The sequence below is a fragment of the Cryptotermes secundus genome, unplaced genomic scaffold (assembly GCF_002891405.2).
Source record: "Cryptotermes secundus unplaced genomic scaffold, Csec_1.0 scaffold303, whole genome shotgun sequence".
NCBI lineage: Eukaryota > Metazoa > Arthropoda > Insecta > Blattodea > Kalotermitidae > Cryptotermes > Cryptotermes secundus.
The window spans coordinates 1,418,597-1,437,465 of NW_019726229.1; the positions used below are offsets into that span (position 1 = coordinate 1,418,597).

The 18,869-nt window shown below is 38.9% G+C and overlaps 1 protein-coding gene across 1 annotated transcript; it reads right to left on the reverse strand.

Moving 5' to 3' along the window:
- Positions 1–3,271: 3,271 nt before the first annotated feature.
- On the reverse strand, positions 3,272–15,663 carry LOC111864022. The gene is made up of 7 exons (XM_023850951.2): positions 15,293–15,663; positions 14,949–15,160; positions 14,640–14,777; positions 12,685–12,798; positions 10,463–10,775; positions 7,791–8,076; positions 3,272–4,974 (listed from the first exon to the last, which is right to left on the reverse strand). Exons 2-6 carry the CDS (start codon positions 15,090–15,092, stop codon positions 7,826–7,828), a joined length of 960 nt encoding a protein of 319 aa, XP_023706719.1. The 5' UTR covers positions 15,093–15,160; positions 15,293–15,663; the 3' UTR covers positions 3,272–4,974; positions 7,791–7,825.
- Positions 15,664–18,869: the final 3,206 nt, after the last annotated feature.

Consider the following 18,869-nt stretch of genomic DNA (forward strand, 5'->3'; position numbering starts at 1 on the left):
AAAAGTGACCCTTGTTCAGTGATAGTAGGCTAGTGGGAAGAGGAATAAAATAATAAAAAGAAAGTTGCACCAGGGTGAGATGATGTACAATCTACTGCAAGTCATTATAACCACTAATACTCATATATATCATGTACGAGTAATAGTGGGTACCAGGGACTCTTTCCCTTGGGGTAAAGCACATAGATAATGAAGAGTCTGCTGTATAGCAATTTGCAGCTATCCTAATAAACTATGGACTGCCTTGAATTTGACTGGTTAGCTATTTTGCAAAATACATTGGGTAAATAGCTTTGAAAACTACAAGGTTGAAGAAGCAAAATTATTTTTCAATGAGAAATGTGCAGCACTAGTTGGAATACAGACAAGATGTCTGCAAAGCCATGTTTCTGATATTAAATCTTTGGTCTTGAAACAAGGACTACATCTAAGAGTGTCTTATTTATTGGTCTATCTCAATTTATCCCAGAACAAATTCTTATTGCTATTCTATAATTTATGTTTAAAAATTTGTGCATGATTGAAAAAATTATCCATAAAAGGTATACTTCTACATATGGATGGTAAAACAAAAACACCAAAATCACAAAATAAAAAATTATAGTTTAATTGAAAATAACTTTCATAAACACATAAACAGACTGAAAATACAGTAATTCAACAAATAAAGGGAAGTCTTTTATAACCTGCTATGGCAAATAAATATATACAGAATATTCATCATCAGCTGTGATGCACTTCAGTGTAAACTTCTGAGACTAATTACACAATCTACATATACTGTACAATACATATCAATGTTGGAAGATACATGTGAAAATATGCTGTTACATAATGGCATGCTCTTCACTGTTTCCATTTCCAATGTCTGAATAGAGGCAGTGATGGGCCAATCTGATCCTCAATATTCTACACATAAATCCAAAATTAATGTTCTTTATGAGGAAAATTATTGCTTCATTACAAGGAATTCATTTGTATTGGTTAAGTATGTGAACCTACACACCTTGGGGCAATAACAAATCCTTCCAATACATGGTAAGTACATGTTATACTATGAGTCCAGAATATTTCATGAACACTATCAGAAAAATACAATTAAAGAAATGACATTTTGTCATCTGGCAAATGTAACTAGGACACAATGAAACAAGAATCACCTTGAGGAGACGTTTCAATGATAGTGATAAAGACAGCACATTTTAAGCTTTTGAGTGCACTCTTGAATGGACAGGGAGAAGAAATGAGAAAAAACAATGTTCATGTGTACTGCTGGGCCTATACATATCTGGTCTTTTTATCAAACTATTACCTGAAGTTTCACTCCACCTGGAATATATTTGGGTAACATTAGTCTTAGAAGTTTCCTTTTAAAGGGCATCTGAATAGCTGCAAGGCCAAGGCCATCCCTACAAGAAGCCAATAAATCAGAGTCAAAGGGTTGCTGATTGCCCTTTCTGTGTGGCAGCAGGTTGGCTTCATAATTAGAACACACAGGGTCAAATCTCATAGCTTCAGTGATGTCAAGCAGTGCTTTTCATACTTATTTGGAATCAAAAAATATCGGATCCTCAGACACAGACAAAAGCTATATATATAGATTGGTCATAGAAGAGAAGGAATACAGTATTTTAAAGCAGAAAACTTGAGACTACTGAAAGGGATATCTGTGACTTCCTCATCATACATTCTTTAAATGCTAGAAACGCTACAAAGTCTGATTCCCATGGTCAGCAAAAACTTGTTTTGATCAAAATATTTCAAAACTGCAGTTCCTCATATGCATTCTGTTTCTAATGAATTGAACATTTAGACTCTGAGGACTCTTAAACCAAATGGTCCGAAAAATGAATCAAAGAAAACCTAATGAATCATGAGTGTAGAATAATATGAAACATGTATCACATTTATATAATCTCTAAATGGCATCCCATTTTGAGACAATCATAATAAAACAAGATTTCACACCAATGAAGAGGAATGCCTGTTCCTTACATGCTATAAAGCAAGTCACCAACTTTCTTCTCAAGTTAGCACCCTTCTTTTGTTAAAAACTATCCACAGCCATAAACCAGTCAAAATTCTTGCCTCTATACTCCTGAAAACAACAATGGTTGTAGTTTACTGATGATGATGGGTGGAATTCATACAGAAATCATCACTGAAGCAATGGTGAATACACCCCTCACAGATCCATAGGATTTTCTGTTTCAGTCTGGGAACTACTGTTACATTTAGAATCGTTTTTAATCTGGTACAATTAATACCATCTTAGAAAAACTCACATACAATCTACATTGTTCCTAATGTCCAGTTTCATGCAACTTAATCACTTATTTGAAATCTGAGAGCATTTATTTATTCAAAGAAAACTGGTTATAAACAGAAGTAAAAAAAAAAGGACTACACACTTCTATATGAACTAAAGATGAAACCAGTAGTAACAAAGCAGGTGATCTACAGAAATGAATGTTTCTGCCAATTGAAACAATCTAGAAAGACACACATCATAAATTAGCTATGAAATACAAAATGACCAGAACAAGAATCAAGGGCAACTGGAAGAAACAACTGATGTCAAAATGGGTCAACAACTCAAAAAATTCTTTGACAGTATGATGATGATGATGATGATGATGACATAAATGAATGCTACAAAGACAGTACTGCACATATTCCAGTGCAGTCATCTGCAACCTAAGAAACCAGACTGAATATCATTGCATCTATAACTCTTTCCCAGTCCATGTCCTGTGCTGCACTGTTAATTTGATATGAAGTAAATTGGATTCGTGACAGACCACAACAATCTATGTAGATTATAAAAGGTAATGATAAAGGACAGAACTATAATTTTGCCCGTGGTTCTGTATGGGTGTGAAACTTGGTCTCTGACACTAAGGGAGGAACATAGACTGAGGGTGTTTGAGAACAGGGTGTTGAAGAGAATATTTGGACCGAAGAGAGATGAAGTTATAAGAGGTTGGAGAAAACTGCATAATGAGGAGCTTCATAACTTGTACTCTTCTCCAAGTATAATTAGAATGATCCAAGTCAAGGAGGATGAGGTGGGCAGGTCATGTAGCACGAATGTGGGAGACAAGGAATGCGTATAGGATATTGGTGGGAAAGCCAGAAGATCTTAGAGAGATAGGATGGGATGGTATGGACTGGATAGATCTGGCTCAGGATAGGGACCAGCGGAGGGCTCTTGTGAACATGGTAATGAACCTTTAGGTTCCATAAAATGCTTGGAAATTCTCGAGCAGCTGCAGAATTGACAGCTCCTCAAGAAGGGCTCAGCTCCATGAGTAAGTAAGTAAGTAAGTAAGTAAGTAATGATAAAGGACAACTGAAGATGTAATTATTCATTTTAAAGAAGCTAAAATTAATTTGTCTCTTCACCAGAAAATCATAAATAAAAATATAATTTGCTTTGGCCTCACACAATTTTAAGCTCATTATTCATTCATTTTATAGGAATTAAGTTTACAAAGGCATCCTTTATTATTTCTTTCTATCAGAAGCAAGAATCAAAACCAATAATTCAGTATGTTTCAGCCAGTGGGTTAATTTTGACACAAGATGTTACTGTTGTTGCCAAACAGATATCATGGCAACAGAGCTATCGAGTAAGATAGAAAGGCTAAGCAACATACATTTACTGCTTCTACTGGTTTGTATCTGAACTACTTTATATATTCCTTCTTATAACAAAAAAAAGTTACATTAAAATTACAAAATGAACTTCCTACACACCCTAAATCAAAGCAGGCTGTAAAAATAAATTACATTATATATATATATATGGTATATATGTTATGTACAGAAAATAATTTCTTTGCATCACGTGATTGTAGCATGTATACAAATTCTTACATGAAGTACTGAATTTGTAAATTCTGTCTTCATGCTTAACAAGAGATTAGTAAGCATTTCCTATAAGCTCAGTGAAACAAAGACAAAGGTCCATGAAGTAACATCTGATCACTCTTACCTATCTTAGGAAGACAGAGTGGCACTTCATCCTATGTTACTAATACATTTTCTAGTGAATTTAAACCAGATCAACACAGATTGTGTGAAATGTCATGTTATCTGATGGTCAGGAAAGTAAATCTAGTCACAAAATTTTGACACTTTCCAAAGAAAACAATTTTGCAAGTAGTACCTATTATAATTATATAGAAATTAATACAAAACTATGAACTCACAACCTTAAACTGAAAACAGTCAAATTATGGAATCTAAACTGAATCTCTGGCAAATGCAGGCCACAAGACAGAATATTACAGCTTTCTCAAAATTGAACGTTGGGAATCACAACTTTTAGAATATTCACTTCTTCCTCGAGAAAAAATTTCCATAGTTCCAATTTGCACTTTGAAAAAGTGCATAAACATACGTGCTGTCCGGGGATTCAGTGACCCTTCTAAGGAAAGAAAGTCCTCTGTGGTTTAAACAGATCAGTTTTCAGGCAAGTTATCACATTTTATTCCACACTCAAACTTCATGAACCCCCAAAAGCTAAAATGTTTCTTACCAGAAATGAAGGCCCAAGCATTTTAATAATATGAATGAAATTCTGCATATAGTTAGCAATCTTTGCAGTGAGAACTGTTCTGTACCTTGTTTCAGTGTTTCAAATATATTACTCATATTTTCTCATCAGTTAATGTTTCACTGACACCTAAAACCTGCGTAACTAATCCATCACTAAGAAGCTGCTACATAAAAAAAATATGTTTATCTTCGAAGCATTCCTGGCTTCAGTGCTGCTCTCAAGCTATCCTCCACATGAATGAAGTATCACTGGACCAAACTCTGACGGATTACAAACGTTCAACTGAGCTACTTCAAACATACATTTCTCTTGGAACTAACACTGATGGGGGTTCTAATTCCAACAGTATTGAGTGCCCATTCCCACACAGAGATTCTACTGCATCACATTGCCAACCATGAGGCTTGGACCTGTAACAATAAGTGAGAGTGTTAAGATATATTTGTTACATCTTAACCTATTTAATGACAAATTCCAAACAGCAAACCACCACACTGGCATTCAAAGGAAAGCATTCAACCAGAACAAGAATACTCACAGTAGCCTAACAGACAAGTACAGCTTCGAACAAACATCATATTTGAACTATCCTGGATATAATATTGTCATGTGTACGACTTGACTGTAGATGGGGCTTGGACTGGTAATCAGATTTACTGAACTCTTAATGATCATAACTACTAATAACTATAGTGCAATTGCTAAGTTATGCATTCTGCAATTCATTATAGCATGCACTCATTTTTTTTCAGTCTGCTGTGTCTTGACCAGATGTCTGGTTACAGCTTCCAGTGACAGCTTCCTCAGCTTCTGTGTTCACATCCTTTCTTGCTGGTGACCGCCTCATGACTAGCTCAGTGTTACTATTCAGTGCCTCAAAAAAATGGGGACTACTCCGCCTCCCATGCCTCCACCAGGATGATGTCTCACTAAAGCCTCAGACATGGACTGGTTTGTCTGCCTGCAGACTCTCTCCACACTTCCCTAGACTTGACTGACTGGCTTCTGTTTTGATTGTCCATATATATATATATACAGGGTGTGGCAGCATAATTTGCTTATTTGAAGGATCAATAAAACAAAAGATGTTATAGGTACCGTTGTACTTATTTTTTCTCCATATTCTACAACATTGGAAATTTACGTTTACTCTGTTTTAAAAATTCTATCCAACAAGTGGCGCCCCCCATTGGCGATACACTGATTTGCCTGAATTCCGAAGTGTCGGTCGACTCTTTCCAGCATAGCGATGGGTATGTTGGCTATGGCTTGGCGAATATTCTCCTTCAGTTGAGCAAGGGTCCTTGGACGATCGGTGTGCACGAGGGATTTCAGATACTCCCATAACAAATAGTCACAAGGGGCTATATCAGGTGAGCGTACCGGCCACTGAAGATCACCCCTCAAAGAAATCTGGCGCCCGGGGAAGTGCTCCCGCAAAACACGCATTGCAGTTCGTGCCATGTGTGCCGTGGCTCCATCCTGCTGAAACCACACATCCCCAACATCCATTTTGTCAAGAATTGGCAAAAAAAAATTCTTTGATCATTTTCGCATAGCGAACAGAATTCACTGTAACTGCAACCTCATTCTCTTAAAAAAAGTAGGGACCAATAATCCCTACTCTCGACAGTGCACACCAAACAGTTACACGTTCACAATGAAGGGGCCTCTTATGAAGTTCTCGGGGATTGTTATCACTCCAGTAGCGCATGTTTTGCTTGTTCACACATCCAGAAAGATGGAAATGAGCCTCGTCACTAAAGAACACAAGCACAACATCAGGCAAAGTTTCAAGGAACGCTTCCCATGCATGTTGCCGAGCAGAAAAATCGCGTTCAGTGAGTTCTTGCACCACAGCCAACTTGTAAGAATGAAAGTGGAAGTCATCATGAAGAATTCGCCTCACAGAACGATCAGACGTTCCAAGGGCAGCTGCATGCTTGCGTGCCGAGCGCCAAGGAGATCGCAAAAAAGACTGCCTTACCACCTCGATGTTTTGGGGTGATCTGACGGGCCGTTCCCTGATCTTCTCTTTTCCACACTGCAAGTTCTCCTGAATGTGTTTGCCCATGTAACAATCGACTGCTGACCAGGAACACGAGCTCAGGCGGAAATACTGAAGTGCGCGCGGAATGCTCGCTGCGTGGCGATGATCGAGCGACCGTTAGAAAAGTGAGCCTCTATGGCAAACGCGCACTGTTCCTTCGTCCAACGCATTCTCGGTACTAAAGTGGAAGGAAGAACAAACTTCCCGACCCACCCGTTCGAATGAGACCATCCGCACCCTCTAACGGCCTAACCTCGCTTCCTGGCACCAAATTCAAATCAGCAAATTATGCTGCCGCACTCTGTATATATAGCCTCTGCATGGATCCATCAGAAAACACTGTTCCTCTGCTGATGTGGGTGACACGGTATCACATTTAACTCATTCATTCAAAAGTTTTTAATGTGTCATTGAATGTACATTTTTTCTTTCGGTCATCATTATAGTAGCACTATTCACTTCTTAATAAATGGTCAGTACAATGTGGTATTTTTCGGACTTACTCTCTCCAATAGCTCAGCAGGATCTCTAACCATCTATGAGTGAGCAGGTAATATGTGTTCTTATTAAAGTTAGTCATTTGAACAAAATGATGCCTATATTAGAGATACCAGAAACATACATCTTATTCATAGCAAACAATGGTCTTTACCTTCTGTATCTGCAAACTTCAGCAAGGAATGCTGGAATACAGTCTTATACTGTAATGAAAACTTTTCATAGGAATTTGCAGGTTATAAAAGATACATAATTCTGAAAGAGGACACACTTAAAGTAGCAGTACAGGAAACCCTTGAATCTGGATTAAGCAGGGGAAAATGTTATCTGGATTAAGTGATAATCAGGATTAATGAAGCAAAAGATAGCCCTAAAAACTTAGAAAACAAACAAAAGAAAAACTTAATAATATAGGTAATGCTGATGAAAAATATATTTTCTTACACAGTTTCAGTCTCTCCAGCTGCCTCCAACAGCCTGAGAGTCCTCTTGCTTCTAAATTCTATGTGTCTTTTAATGTACTCATGTGCAACCAAAATGTTTAATTTTTCATTTTTGATCTGGATTATCTTACATCCAAATTAACTGTAACCAGATTAGAGAGGGTTTAGTATATATGTGAATAATGAAGTGTGGAGTAACAAGGACCTACTTCAGACTAATTTTTCTAAAACTGACCTGACATTCCTGGTGAACCTGTTTGGTGAGATTTCTCAGATGCCATCCCTGGTCATAACCGTTGACTCAGTAGCATTTCCCTCCAATCCTGCCATCTCTGCTGCAATAATATCTGGTCCCACTTTCCTGAAGAATTTCTCTGTATGACCTCTGTATGTATACTTTCCTTCATCAAATCCAAATTTAAGGCCAAGGACAATATTGAGAGCAGAACCATCATACCGATGGCATCCTGAGTAACGATACTGTGGCTTTTTGTTGAAACGGCAACCACCGGATTGTGCACCTGTCAGAGACACAGAAAAAGATATAATGTAATTTGCAGTAACACAGTGTACCTTAAAACTGAAAGTTACATATGTTTGTGTCTGTAATAACATCGTTTGAATAACTTCCTCATCTATCCAATACAATATGATGATGGTGATGACATCACTTTAGTTCCTTAAGTTCATGAGACAAGTCAACAGCTACAAGCCCAATTACAGAAACAGCACTGCATATATACTAATAATTATAATACAAGGAAAAAGAAAAGCATTAAGACAACAGCCACAAGGCCATTTTCAGAATTGGGACAGTAGAAAAACTACCATTTCTACCTCATACAATAATGATGACAATGATGATGTTGTGATAGTGGTGGTGATAATGGTGGAGGAGTAGGAGGAGGACAAGGAGGAGGAAGAGAGTACAGAGGACCCTTGATATACCACGACTTGTTATACTGTAAAAAGTAAAGTAAAGCTATCCCTGTACCAGACCGTGAAGGCCCATAGAATTTTGAGACGGTGAGGGTCCCACATTATCTAGATGATCGGTTCAAAGATGGCAGTAAGGTTGCCAGCCTTAAGCACCGGCAGCCCTTTACTTCCGAGGAAGATTATTTANATTTTGAGACGGTGAGGGTCCCCACATTATCTAGATGATCGGCTCAAAGATGGCGATAAGGTTGTCAGCCTTAAGCACCGGCAGCCCTTTACTTCCGAGGAAGATTATTTAATTCCTGGTACTCATTTCTGTTAGAGGCTGAGTCGATCTCAGGGCCACATTGCGGCTGGAAGGATTAAGTCAATTAAAAAATCCAATTATGTATATGTTCACAATGCATATGTAGCACAAACTGCACATTCAGAAGTATCTGAGTTTGGCAATGTCATACTTCTGCAGTAATGCGAATGGACCTTAGTACATATAGCATTGGCCACGCCATAGCTCAAGCGGTTAGTCACTGGCTTCCCACTGCAGTGGCCCAGGTTCGATCCCGTGTCTGGTCAAGTGGGATTTGTGGTGGACAAAGTGGTGCTGGGTCAGGTTTTCTCTGAGTACTTCGGTTTCCCTTGCCAATCTTCATACCACCAACTGGTCCACAATCACCCTCACCTATCACCTGGGGCTGGTACAATAGGCCAGAAGTGGTCACAGTACAAGGGACTCAGCCCCACCCCACTAGCAATAAAAAAAAATAATGTTGGCCATGGCTAGCTTTATGAACAGGTGGTAGTAAGGCCACAATTGAAGAAATGAACATCTATATATGGCAGCAGCTTATAGATAAGTACCAAAAAGTAAATAAATAAATACATCCCATACGAGGTGCTACAAGTGTCAACTGAAGATAATGAATATTCAGGGTGCACCAGCAAAATGACAGAAAATGTTGAAAAAATTTGAGAACTCATCCACAAAGACCATCACCGAACAATCCATGAGCTTGCAGACACCGCTGGGATCAGTTATGGAGTTTGCCACGAGCTCTAACAGAGAATTTGAAGATGCATTCCATTGCCACAAAGTATGTTCCCCAACTCTTGACAAATGATCAAAAGCAGTGGCACGTAAACATGTGTCTTGAGCTATGAGAGAAGGCTAACGAGGACCCAACTTTTATGAGTATCTCTAGGATTATAATGTGTGATGAAAGTTGGATTTATGGTTATGATTCAGAAACAAAGCAACAATCATCACAGTGAAAGAGCTCACAATCACAAAGAGCACAAAAGGCATGGCAGGTCCAGAGTTCAACAGAGCATGCTCACTGATTTTTTTGGTGTGAAGGAGACTGTTCACCGTGAATTTGTTTCTCCTAACACTTCAGCCAGCTCTGACTTTTACTGTGACCCCCCCTCAAGAGAAAATGTGCATTGAAGAAGACTGGTGCTTTGGTGCAACCACAACTGGCCCCTTCATCATGACAATGTGCCCACCCACACATCCCTGAAAACCACAGAGTCTATGACTAACAACAACATGGTTAACGTTCCCCATCCTCCCTACTTGCCGAACTTAGCCCCCTGTGATTCGCTTTGTTTCCCAAATTGAAAATGAAACTGAAGGGATGACATTTTGAAACAGTGTCTGACATCCAAAGGGAATCACAAGTGGTACTCAACAGCATCAAGGAAAATGACTTCCATAGTGCTTCTGAAGTGTGGAAAAAATTATGGGATAGCTGTATACATCCCCAAGGAGACTATTTTGAAGGAGATCACAGCCAAAATTGAGTAAGTTAAGCCAGAATTTCTTTTTTGACCTAGTTCAAGAACTTTCTGATAACACCTCGTACAATAAGACTGTAAGTTTCATCTGAAGCTATTTGACCTCAGCATATACATACCACTGCAAGAAAACTGGGTACATTTGCCACAGAGAGGAGGTTACATAACACTTACCAATTGGGAGTATACAATCTGGTGTAAGGGCACACTGAACCCATGGCAGCATGAGACCATTATGGACACCAGGTAAGTTGTAGAACAGCAGCACTGTTGATTCAACCATGGGCAGGAAAAAGAAGCTGTCAACTTTGGTTTGGAAGTAATCAAACATCTTTGGATGAGTGAGGGAAGAGGTGGCATAGTGAGTGGCCCAACTGACCACTCCTGCACCTCCTAAAGCCTGTTGAATCAAAGGCTCCAGGTGTCCAGTAACAAGGCGCTGGTCAGACTCCAGAAACAGGACAGCACCAGCCTTGTTCAAAGCATCCTAAACAAGTAATACATGTCAGGATTTTAAAAGTTTTTAAAAGTACTTGCCATTGGTGTGAAGCATTTGAGGAATTTACTGTAGGGACACTGTTCCTTCCAAAATGCCTGCAACTTCAATAGTTTCACTCAAAATCCAGTTTAATTTTTTTTTAATACAGTTAGACACATTCAGATAAGTAACTTTTCATTGCTTCTATCACTTGTCTACTGTATGCTTTACAAAATTGCCATTAGCAATTTCTGGCAACACACATCTTATATTAACACAACAATATATAAAAAGTAAGAGTATCAGTTACCTTTGGAGTGTGCTAGACTAACTCCCTGAAAAGTTGTTGCAACAGAGGAACAAGGGGAATATAGTATTATTATTAAAGCAAAATGTAAGGTTTTCATTCCAAGGAATAAGCTATGAACTACTTCCACTAAAATTAAAAAAGTAAATTTGCTTAGTGGAGGTTGGAGTCCAACTGGGTCCACTCGGCACAGCAGCCACTGATTGACCTACTGTAGCCTGCCCTGGGTGATTATGATGATGGAGAATTTGGTGGAATGAAGATTGGCAGGGGAAACCAAAGTACTTGGAGAAAACCTGCGCCAGCGCCACTTTGTCCACCACAAATCCCACTTGACCAGACCCAGGATTGAACACAGGCCACCGTGGTGGGAAGCCAGTGACTAACCGCTTGAGCTATGACACGGCCAACTACTTTCACTAACATCCTACAGAAGAAACATAAATAAATTGCAATTCACGGACAGAACATAAACACAGAAAACCTGATTTTGCATTGATGATACCATTGGAAGTAAAACAGTAATAGGCATACAAACAGAAACAAACTCCATGGCCTGTAGTCTGCAAGCAAACTATACTGACTGAGTGACCACTGCTTGTCGGCGAAGTTAGTGCCAACGTTTGTGGACAGAGGGTGTCACGTTATCAGTGTAATGGATTGTCATGGCCATTAATATTGGTTTTCTAGACTGAATTAAAAGGCATACAGTCTTTCTTAAACACATTAAGGCAGTAGTTAACATGAGATCTAAAAGTTTGTGATGGTGGTGTATTAACACAATTACTGAGTTTTTGGACATTATCCATTGTCCCATTTCTTATTTAAAACGCAATGTTTCAGAGATCGCACAATGGACCAATAACTGGTCTAAGTGCATGGGGAAACCCACCTCCTCTAACAATGAATGAATGAATGATTGAATGAATGTTTCAGAGATTGGATCCTGTCTCCATCTTCATGTAATAGTCCAAACAAATAGGCTTTTACCTGAAGAAGGTGATAGAATCCAGTCACCAAAATGTTGTTTTAAAATGTTTAAAAAATTTGAGGGTGGATCATGTCCAAAAAGTCAATAACTGTTGTAGTTAATAAGTTTCAACTGTCAAGTATTAAGCATTAACATGGGTACCATCTTTGAGCCGATTGTCTAGATAATGTGTGACCCTCAACGTCTCACAACCTTATGGGCCTTCACGGCCTGGCACAGGGATAGTTTTACTTCTTTTTACTTTACCATGGGTTATACAACACTTTCAGTATCAAGACTGCATAGGATTAATATAACAAATTACATTATTAGGCACATCAAGATATATGATTTTGATCTAATGTCACCTTAATAAATAAAATAAGAATGTTAATATACACAGTATCCACATAAAACACAAGGGTCATAATAAAATGCACACACAAATTTTGGGAAAGAAAGCAAAGTAGTTATGGAAATAGGGTATCAAGATGGACCTAAAATAGCATATTGTGGTATAAAACTGCAGGTAGAGTGGAAGGCAATTTCATAACACTGGCAAATTTGTTAAAACGATGAAGGCCACTTATTCGTGGTACATGTGACTGTTCAACAAGGCAATGCTTATTGAAAAAAATTACCTGAATTATAAGTGGACGAAATGCATGTAGCCTTTCCTCTTCAACATGCGAAGGAAAGAAACTGAGTTCAAAATTTATAACACTGCATCGACTACTGTTACAGTGCCCCTGAAGCTGAAAAAAAAAAGATATGCTGGGTCTCAACAAGCCTCTTTATAAGTCAAACCACCCACAAAATTAGAATCAAAATAAAGAAAGGAATAGGATACACACAGTTTTTGGTCAATACTTATCAATTACTTATCTTTTTTGGAAAAATTTCACCTTAGAACAAAAGGTAACTTTGAACTTCTGCAAGTTCAGTACTATTTATAACAGTGTAATGTGTGGAAAAATCAAAAGAGAGTATCATTTCCTAATAAAAAGTGAAGAACATGTATAAAAATTTGTTGTGAAAGACAGAAAAGGACCTACAAGCTGCAAATATAACAAGAAATTCTGTGAAGAATTTAAGAGACCTACTTCCTTCAAAGGGGCACATGGCAGTGTAGTTGGTTGAGGCACTATGCTACAAGCCGGAAGGTTGCGGGATCGAATCCTGACGAGGTCACTGGGTTTTTCAATTGACCTAATCCTTGCAGCCACAATATGATCCTGGCGTTGACTCAGCCTCTAACAGAAATGAGTACCAGGAATCTTCCTGGGCATAAAGAGTGTCTGGCACATAAGGCTGACAACAATTACTGCCATCTATGAGCCTACTATCTAGAAGAAGTGGGAGCCTTGACCTCTCACACCCCTTTGGGCCTTCAAGGCCTGTTACAGGGACAGCTTTACCTTTTACTTTTCTTCAAATGTTCCTACCTCTACAGTGAAGGTAGAAGGAATTATAAGTTAATAGTTACACAATATAGTGATTCATTTCTGCACACAATTTCCAACTACATTATATATGTCACACATAATTTCAAAGTCTTGTGTCCTTGTAGAGTTGTGTAATTTACTCAATCAGATAGACAAGTGGAATGATGCTTTATCAGTAAATATAAGTCATCTTCTTATCCTCCCTTCATCCACATCAGAGTAAAAATTCAAAGACAGTTTGTATATCAGCTCCAGGAACATTCTGTATCATCTGCAGATCAGACGTTTGATGCATTCTTTTCTGAGCACAGTGCTGGTCAGGTAACTGACTTGTCCTATATCATGTAACAATGATCTATAGAGATGATATAAATAAATACAAATAAATAAACTACATTTAATATGGATACAGTGATATTCAGAACCTATACACAGCTGATGCCCAGGTGTAAGAATTTTCCAGACTTTACGGTAAACATTTATTCTGTTCAGAGTTTCTAAGCCTCTCAGCAATTTGATTGGTGCTGCCATCCATGCAAGATATTCTTTGCTGTTATCAGCTTTGATCTGAAATTGAGGATGTATCTGTTCTGTAATGTGGCACTTGGCCACTACAACAAGCTACATTCAATATTAGTCTCAAGAATTAATGTGCCAAAGTAAATACACCATCATTTATTAGTGACAATCCATTATTGCATTCAACAAACACTTATACATAAAATACTATGGTATTATTTTACAGAAAACTGAATACAAAATTGAGCAGCAGAGAAAACAGCAGTGTAATCAAAATTACATTACTGTGCACTGATGGTTCAGTATCAGTTAATGGAATTAATGTTGTTTTATTTCATGCATGTTAAACATTTTTGCTTCTGATTCTTGATTTACTTAATATTTTTATCAACTGGAAAGGTCACACAGTGACCTAACAGAAGACAATGGATGGGTTAAAAGAATTCTGAAAAAGGAGCACATACTATTTCCACATTCCCTTGGAANACATTTTGAGAGAACATAATATTTAACCATAGGAACTGACTTCTCTTATGACATGAACTGGTTACTGTCAATCCTTAATGTCACAAGAAGGTAATGGAAGAAATCTACACTTCATGAATTTAACATGTGTAAATGAAATCACTTACATAAGTGACAATTATGGGAAGAGAAGTGTTTTTCCAAATTGCTGCTGGATAAAGTCGTGGATGTTCAGTAAATCCTAACAAAGTAAGATACTTGTCATCTGCTAAGAACCTCTTTTCTTCTGCATTTTCCAGATTCTCCTGAAATACAAACTTTACATTAAGTATACCACCTAGCATAGATAGGTCTTCAAGCTATAATTAGCAATCACCACCAGCATTTTTATATTATAAATTATATGTCAGCGTAAGTGAAATTAAATAATCACACAGTAGGCATTTAATAAATCAAAACAATTCAATTTGTATTACCTTGAAATTCTTTAGATTGTTCAGCTGCTTGTGAGTTTCTGTCACAAGTGTCTGGATTGAAGGGCGCTGATTGCCTACCAGAATGAGGAATATACTGGTGGCCACAACACATATAAGAAACAGAACGAAATTTTTGGTCCTCATTGAGCAATACCTGCCATAACAGCATGGAAACTGCTCATGCCCACAGAATGTGGACCTGAAAGTATATCCTGTAATCGTCGGAACAAATTACATAAGAAGACGTGACATTTGCACAACATTATCGAAGTAAGGTTAGGTTAATCCGCTGGCTACTTGAAAATGCTCAATAACTTTCCGATTAAAATATGTGATAAACTTACGCAGTAACGTTGTCTGAGACTAAACATTAGGCTTGACAGAAATAAAATTTCATATTAGCCTTGATACATAAACTGTTTTCCTACATAACATAACCACTAAAAACAAGTTCTACGAAGTTTCCAGTCACACTTCCTGCATATTGGCAGCAATGATTCCATGGCCTTCGGTACATGTGGAATGAGACGGTAGGGTAGGTCTGATATCTGTGATGCGCAGAGTATCACACATTTTCGAACAATTATTTTTTTCTCGAATGTTACGCAGTGCGATTACATACGAAGTCTTCTTCATACGCGCTTTCTACCACCTCTCTGCTGAACATGAGAAATGGATGCAGTTGTCTTTCCCATTCATGTGTTCTCATAGCCGGCCCACGCCCCAGGTCATAACCGTCATAACGCCTATAGTACGGCTGACTTCCGGGTAGAGAGTGCTAGCTTCGTTTACTGCCATAAACTTGAAAAACAGACATTCTGCAGGTTTCAAGGTTTAAGTACTATACACATTTGGCATAAAGATATGAAATGCCACTAAATTTCTTCCGGAAAGATTGAAGTATATTGATGAATGGGATATCACAGATTTCTACAAATTATCAGAACTTCACTGTCCATGTTCAAATAGTTCCTGACATCGTCAAGACTTACATTTATTTCTCTGTCTCTCTGAATTACCATTTTACATATACCTATCCACAGATTTCATGAGAGAACATTGTTTTATTTGAATAGAGAACTATTAAGTTCTTAACATTTTCTTATCTGCATTCTTTATAATATTCCTTTTCCCATATTTACATCACATGCTACTAGCCAGAATGAAATGGTGTCAGCCCCACTTGGTGAAGTAATGGAATATCTAATACTACACTCTAGACAGTTTCTTAATTCTTAGCGTGACAAATTACACTAATTTCGTTTTTGGGTTGGATTGTTTAATTTGTCTTGATGTATTTCATTGCTGAAATCTAGCACATCGCTAGATAGTAAAGTACTTCTTTACAAGACAATCATAAAGCCTATTTGGACCTATGGAATCGAACTATAGGGATGCGCCAGTAAATCGAACATAGCCATAATGCAACGAAGGCAGTCCAAAATACTGCGGATGATCACAAATGCACCTTGGTATGTGACTAATCAGACCCTACATGACGATCTCAATGTATCATCCATCAAAGAAGTCATCCAAGAAAAAAGCATAAAATATCATGATAAACTAGGACACTATAGTAATACATTACTGCAGCCCCTACTGGAACAACAACAACGAAGAACGTTAAAGAAATTATGGCCAGCAGATCTACCTGATGGTTGAAGAGGATCTCTCGTTGATGGAGCCCTCATCACGATACAATAAGCACACGAGGACGGTGTTTAAATTAGCAAATTAGCTTAAAGAATGTATTTAATTCTGAGTGCTAATAAATATACATAAAAATAATCGACAATACAACAAAAAGTTTTCTTTCGACTCTTTCTCTCTGAGTAACCGCACTACTCAAGATTAGGGCCGGATAAATAAAAAAACAAAAAATAAAATAAATTTTGACATCGATCTAGGAGAGACAGCCGTTGCTAGGCATTTTTGAGCGGAAACGGAGAAATGGAGGAATTGTTTGAAGCGGCGTTTTAAAATCACCATGCCGGCAAGGACCAGCAGCAATTAGCATTCAGTCAGTTGGACAGAGAGTGGTCTGAAAGCTCCCAGAGCCGCGAGGCTGTAAAATATGATCATGAGTCCCTTGGGAATGAAGACCAAGAATTATTGTGCTGGCGAGGACCAGCAGCAAATTAGTAGCCAGTCAGTTTGACAGCTGGAGCACTAGGTTAAGTGCAAGACAGTCGACAGTCGGTAAGGATATGAGCATGGAAGCAGAGGACATTGTTGAGAGATCCTTTACCAGGCAACGACTGGTGAAGGCATAGTGAACTGAGAAGTAGAGTGCATGAATTAGTGAGGGCGTTACAATTCCTTGTAGTTACGATTTATACGTGTTCAATGAACATATTTATCAATCAAAACCCCTTGTCTGGTCAATAACGCGCGACAGTGACTTACGAATGTGAAATAATAAACTGGTGAAATTTCGAATTATCAGATGGCTCCAAGTGCTGATACATATTGTAACGTGTTTGGAAAAGACACTTCCACAGTAACGCAACAACAGTGAGCCGTTGCGTCGAGAGCGTCGAATCTCCATGGTTACAACGAATACACAGAGCGTTCCCACAGAGACAACGCAATAACAGTGGGTCGTTGCGTAGGAATCGCAGAATCAACAAAGCAGCGTTTCCACGGTTATAATAGAGGGTTCATTTGCATAGCAGCGGCCGAGGGTCTAAAAGGGGGTTGAATGCATTCGCCAGACAGAGAGGGAGACCCCGTGTGGAGGCGGGGTCGAATACCTCCACCGTGACCCTGCGAGTCGTAGGAGGCGACGAAAAGGGAAGTCTCAATTCTGAGACAGTAAAATATGGTCGCGAGTCCCAAGGGACTCGGACCCGAGAAAGACTGCGCTGGCAAGGGCCAGCAGCATATACAAAAGACAGACCCGTCCTCTCGTCAGAGAGGGCGCCCCATTGAAACAAGACCGTAACTGTCAAACGGTAATAATTAATATCTGGTCATGAGCCCCAAATGGGGCTCGACACCAAGACTTACTGACTGACTGACCGTCAGTCGCAATGTAACTCTGACTCTGACTCTGACTGACTCGCCAGACAGTCTCGGGCGTCTCGGGGCAGATGCCGAGAGATACAGAAGTAAGCCTGGGAACAGCCGCTACAGAAGACATTCGAAATACAGCAGCCGAGATCAGTGGTACAAGAAGTAATTATAACAGTGAAGCAGTGGATAATAATTGTACTCGTAAGTGTATAAGTGTGAGTGTTCAATAAAGATTCGCTGAATCCGAGACCCACGTGAAGTTATTTGTCGCGTGACATACCCAACACGTGACAATATAAAGAAAACTTATAGTTACCCGGAATCAGCCAGTGTCTCATTCGGTACCAGACTTGGCACCGGTGCCAGCAGTTCGCCATCACTGGTGTTCAGCAGCTAATTGGCGGACGATGAAAACGACGAATTCCAAAGAATGTGAAATTATGAGGTCGTGACCTATTTTAAGGTAACTTGTCACCATTTCCCTGGAGAAACTGAGGAAAGCAATGTATATTAGGCCTTCCTTCACTGCAACTCTCTTTATCTCCATAAAGCGAAGCAGGAGCGACATTTAATGATCCGCAACGTCCGGTGGTGTACGTACATTCGGCAACATTTCCGTACCCTCCACACCCCGCTTCCTTCTCGTGACAGATGAGTCCTTATCCTGTTGCAATACTACTGATTACGTCATGCGGCTTAGTAATATAAGTTGCATGATAACATGCGGGCTCGCGATGGTCGAACGGTCTGAATTCCTGGCTTCAATTTCAATCTCCTTTTTTCTAAATCGCGTTCGTTGATATTTCGTGATCTAATTGGCTGGCTAATTGAGTGGCGTTACATTCCTGTATGCATGCACATAATGAACATTTTAAGAGTGTTTCTCAAAACGTGTGAGTTCGAGTA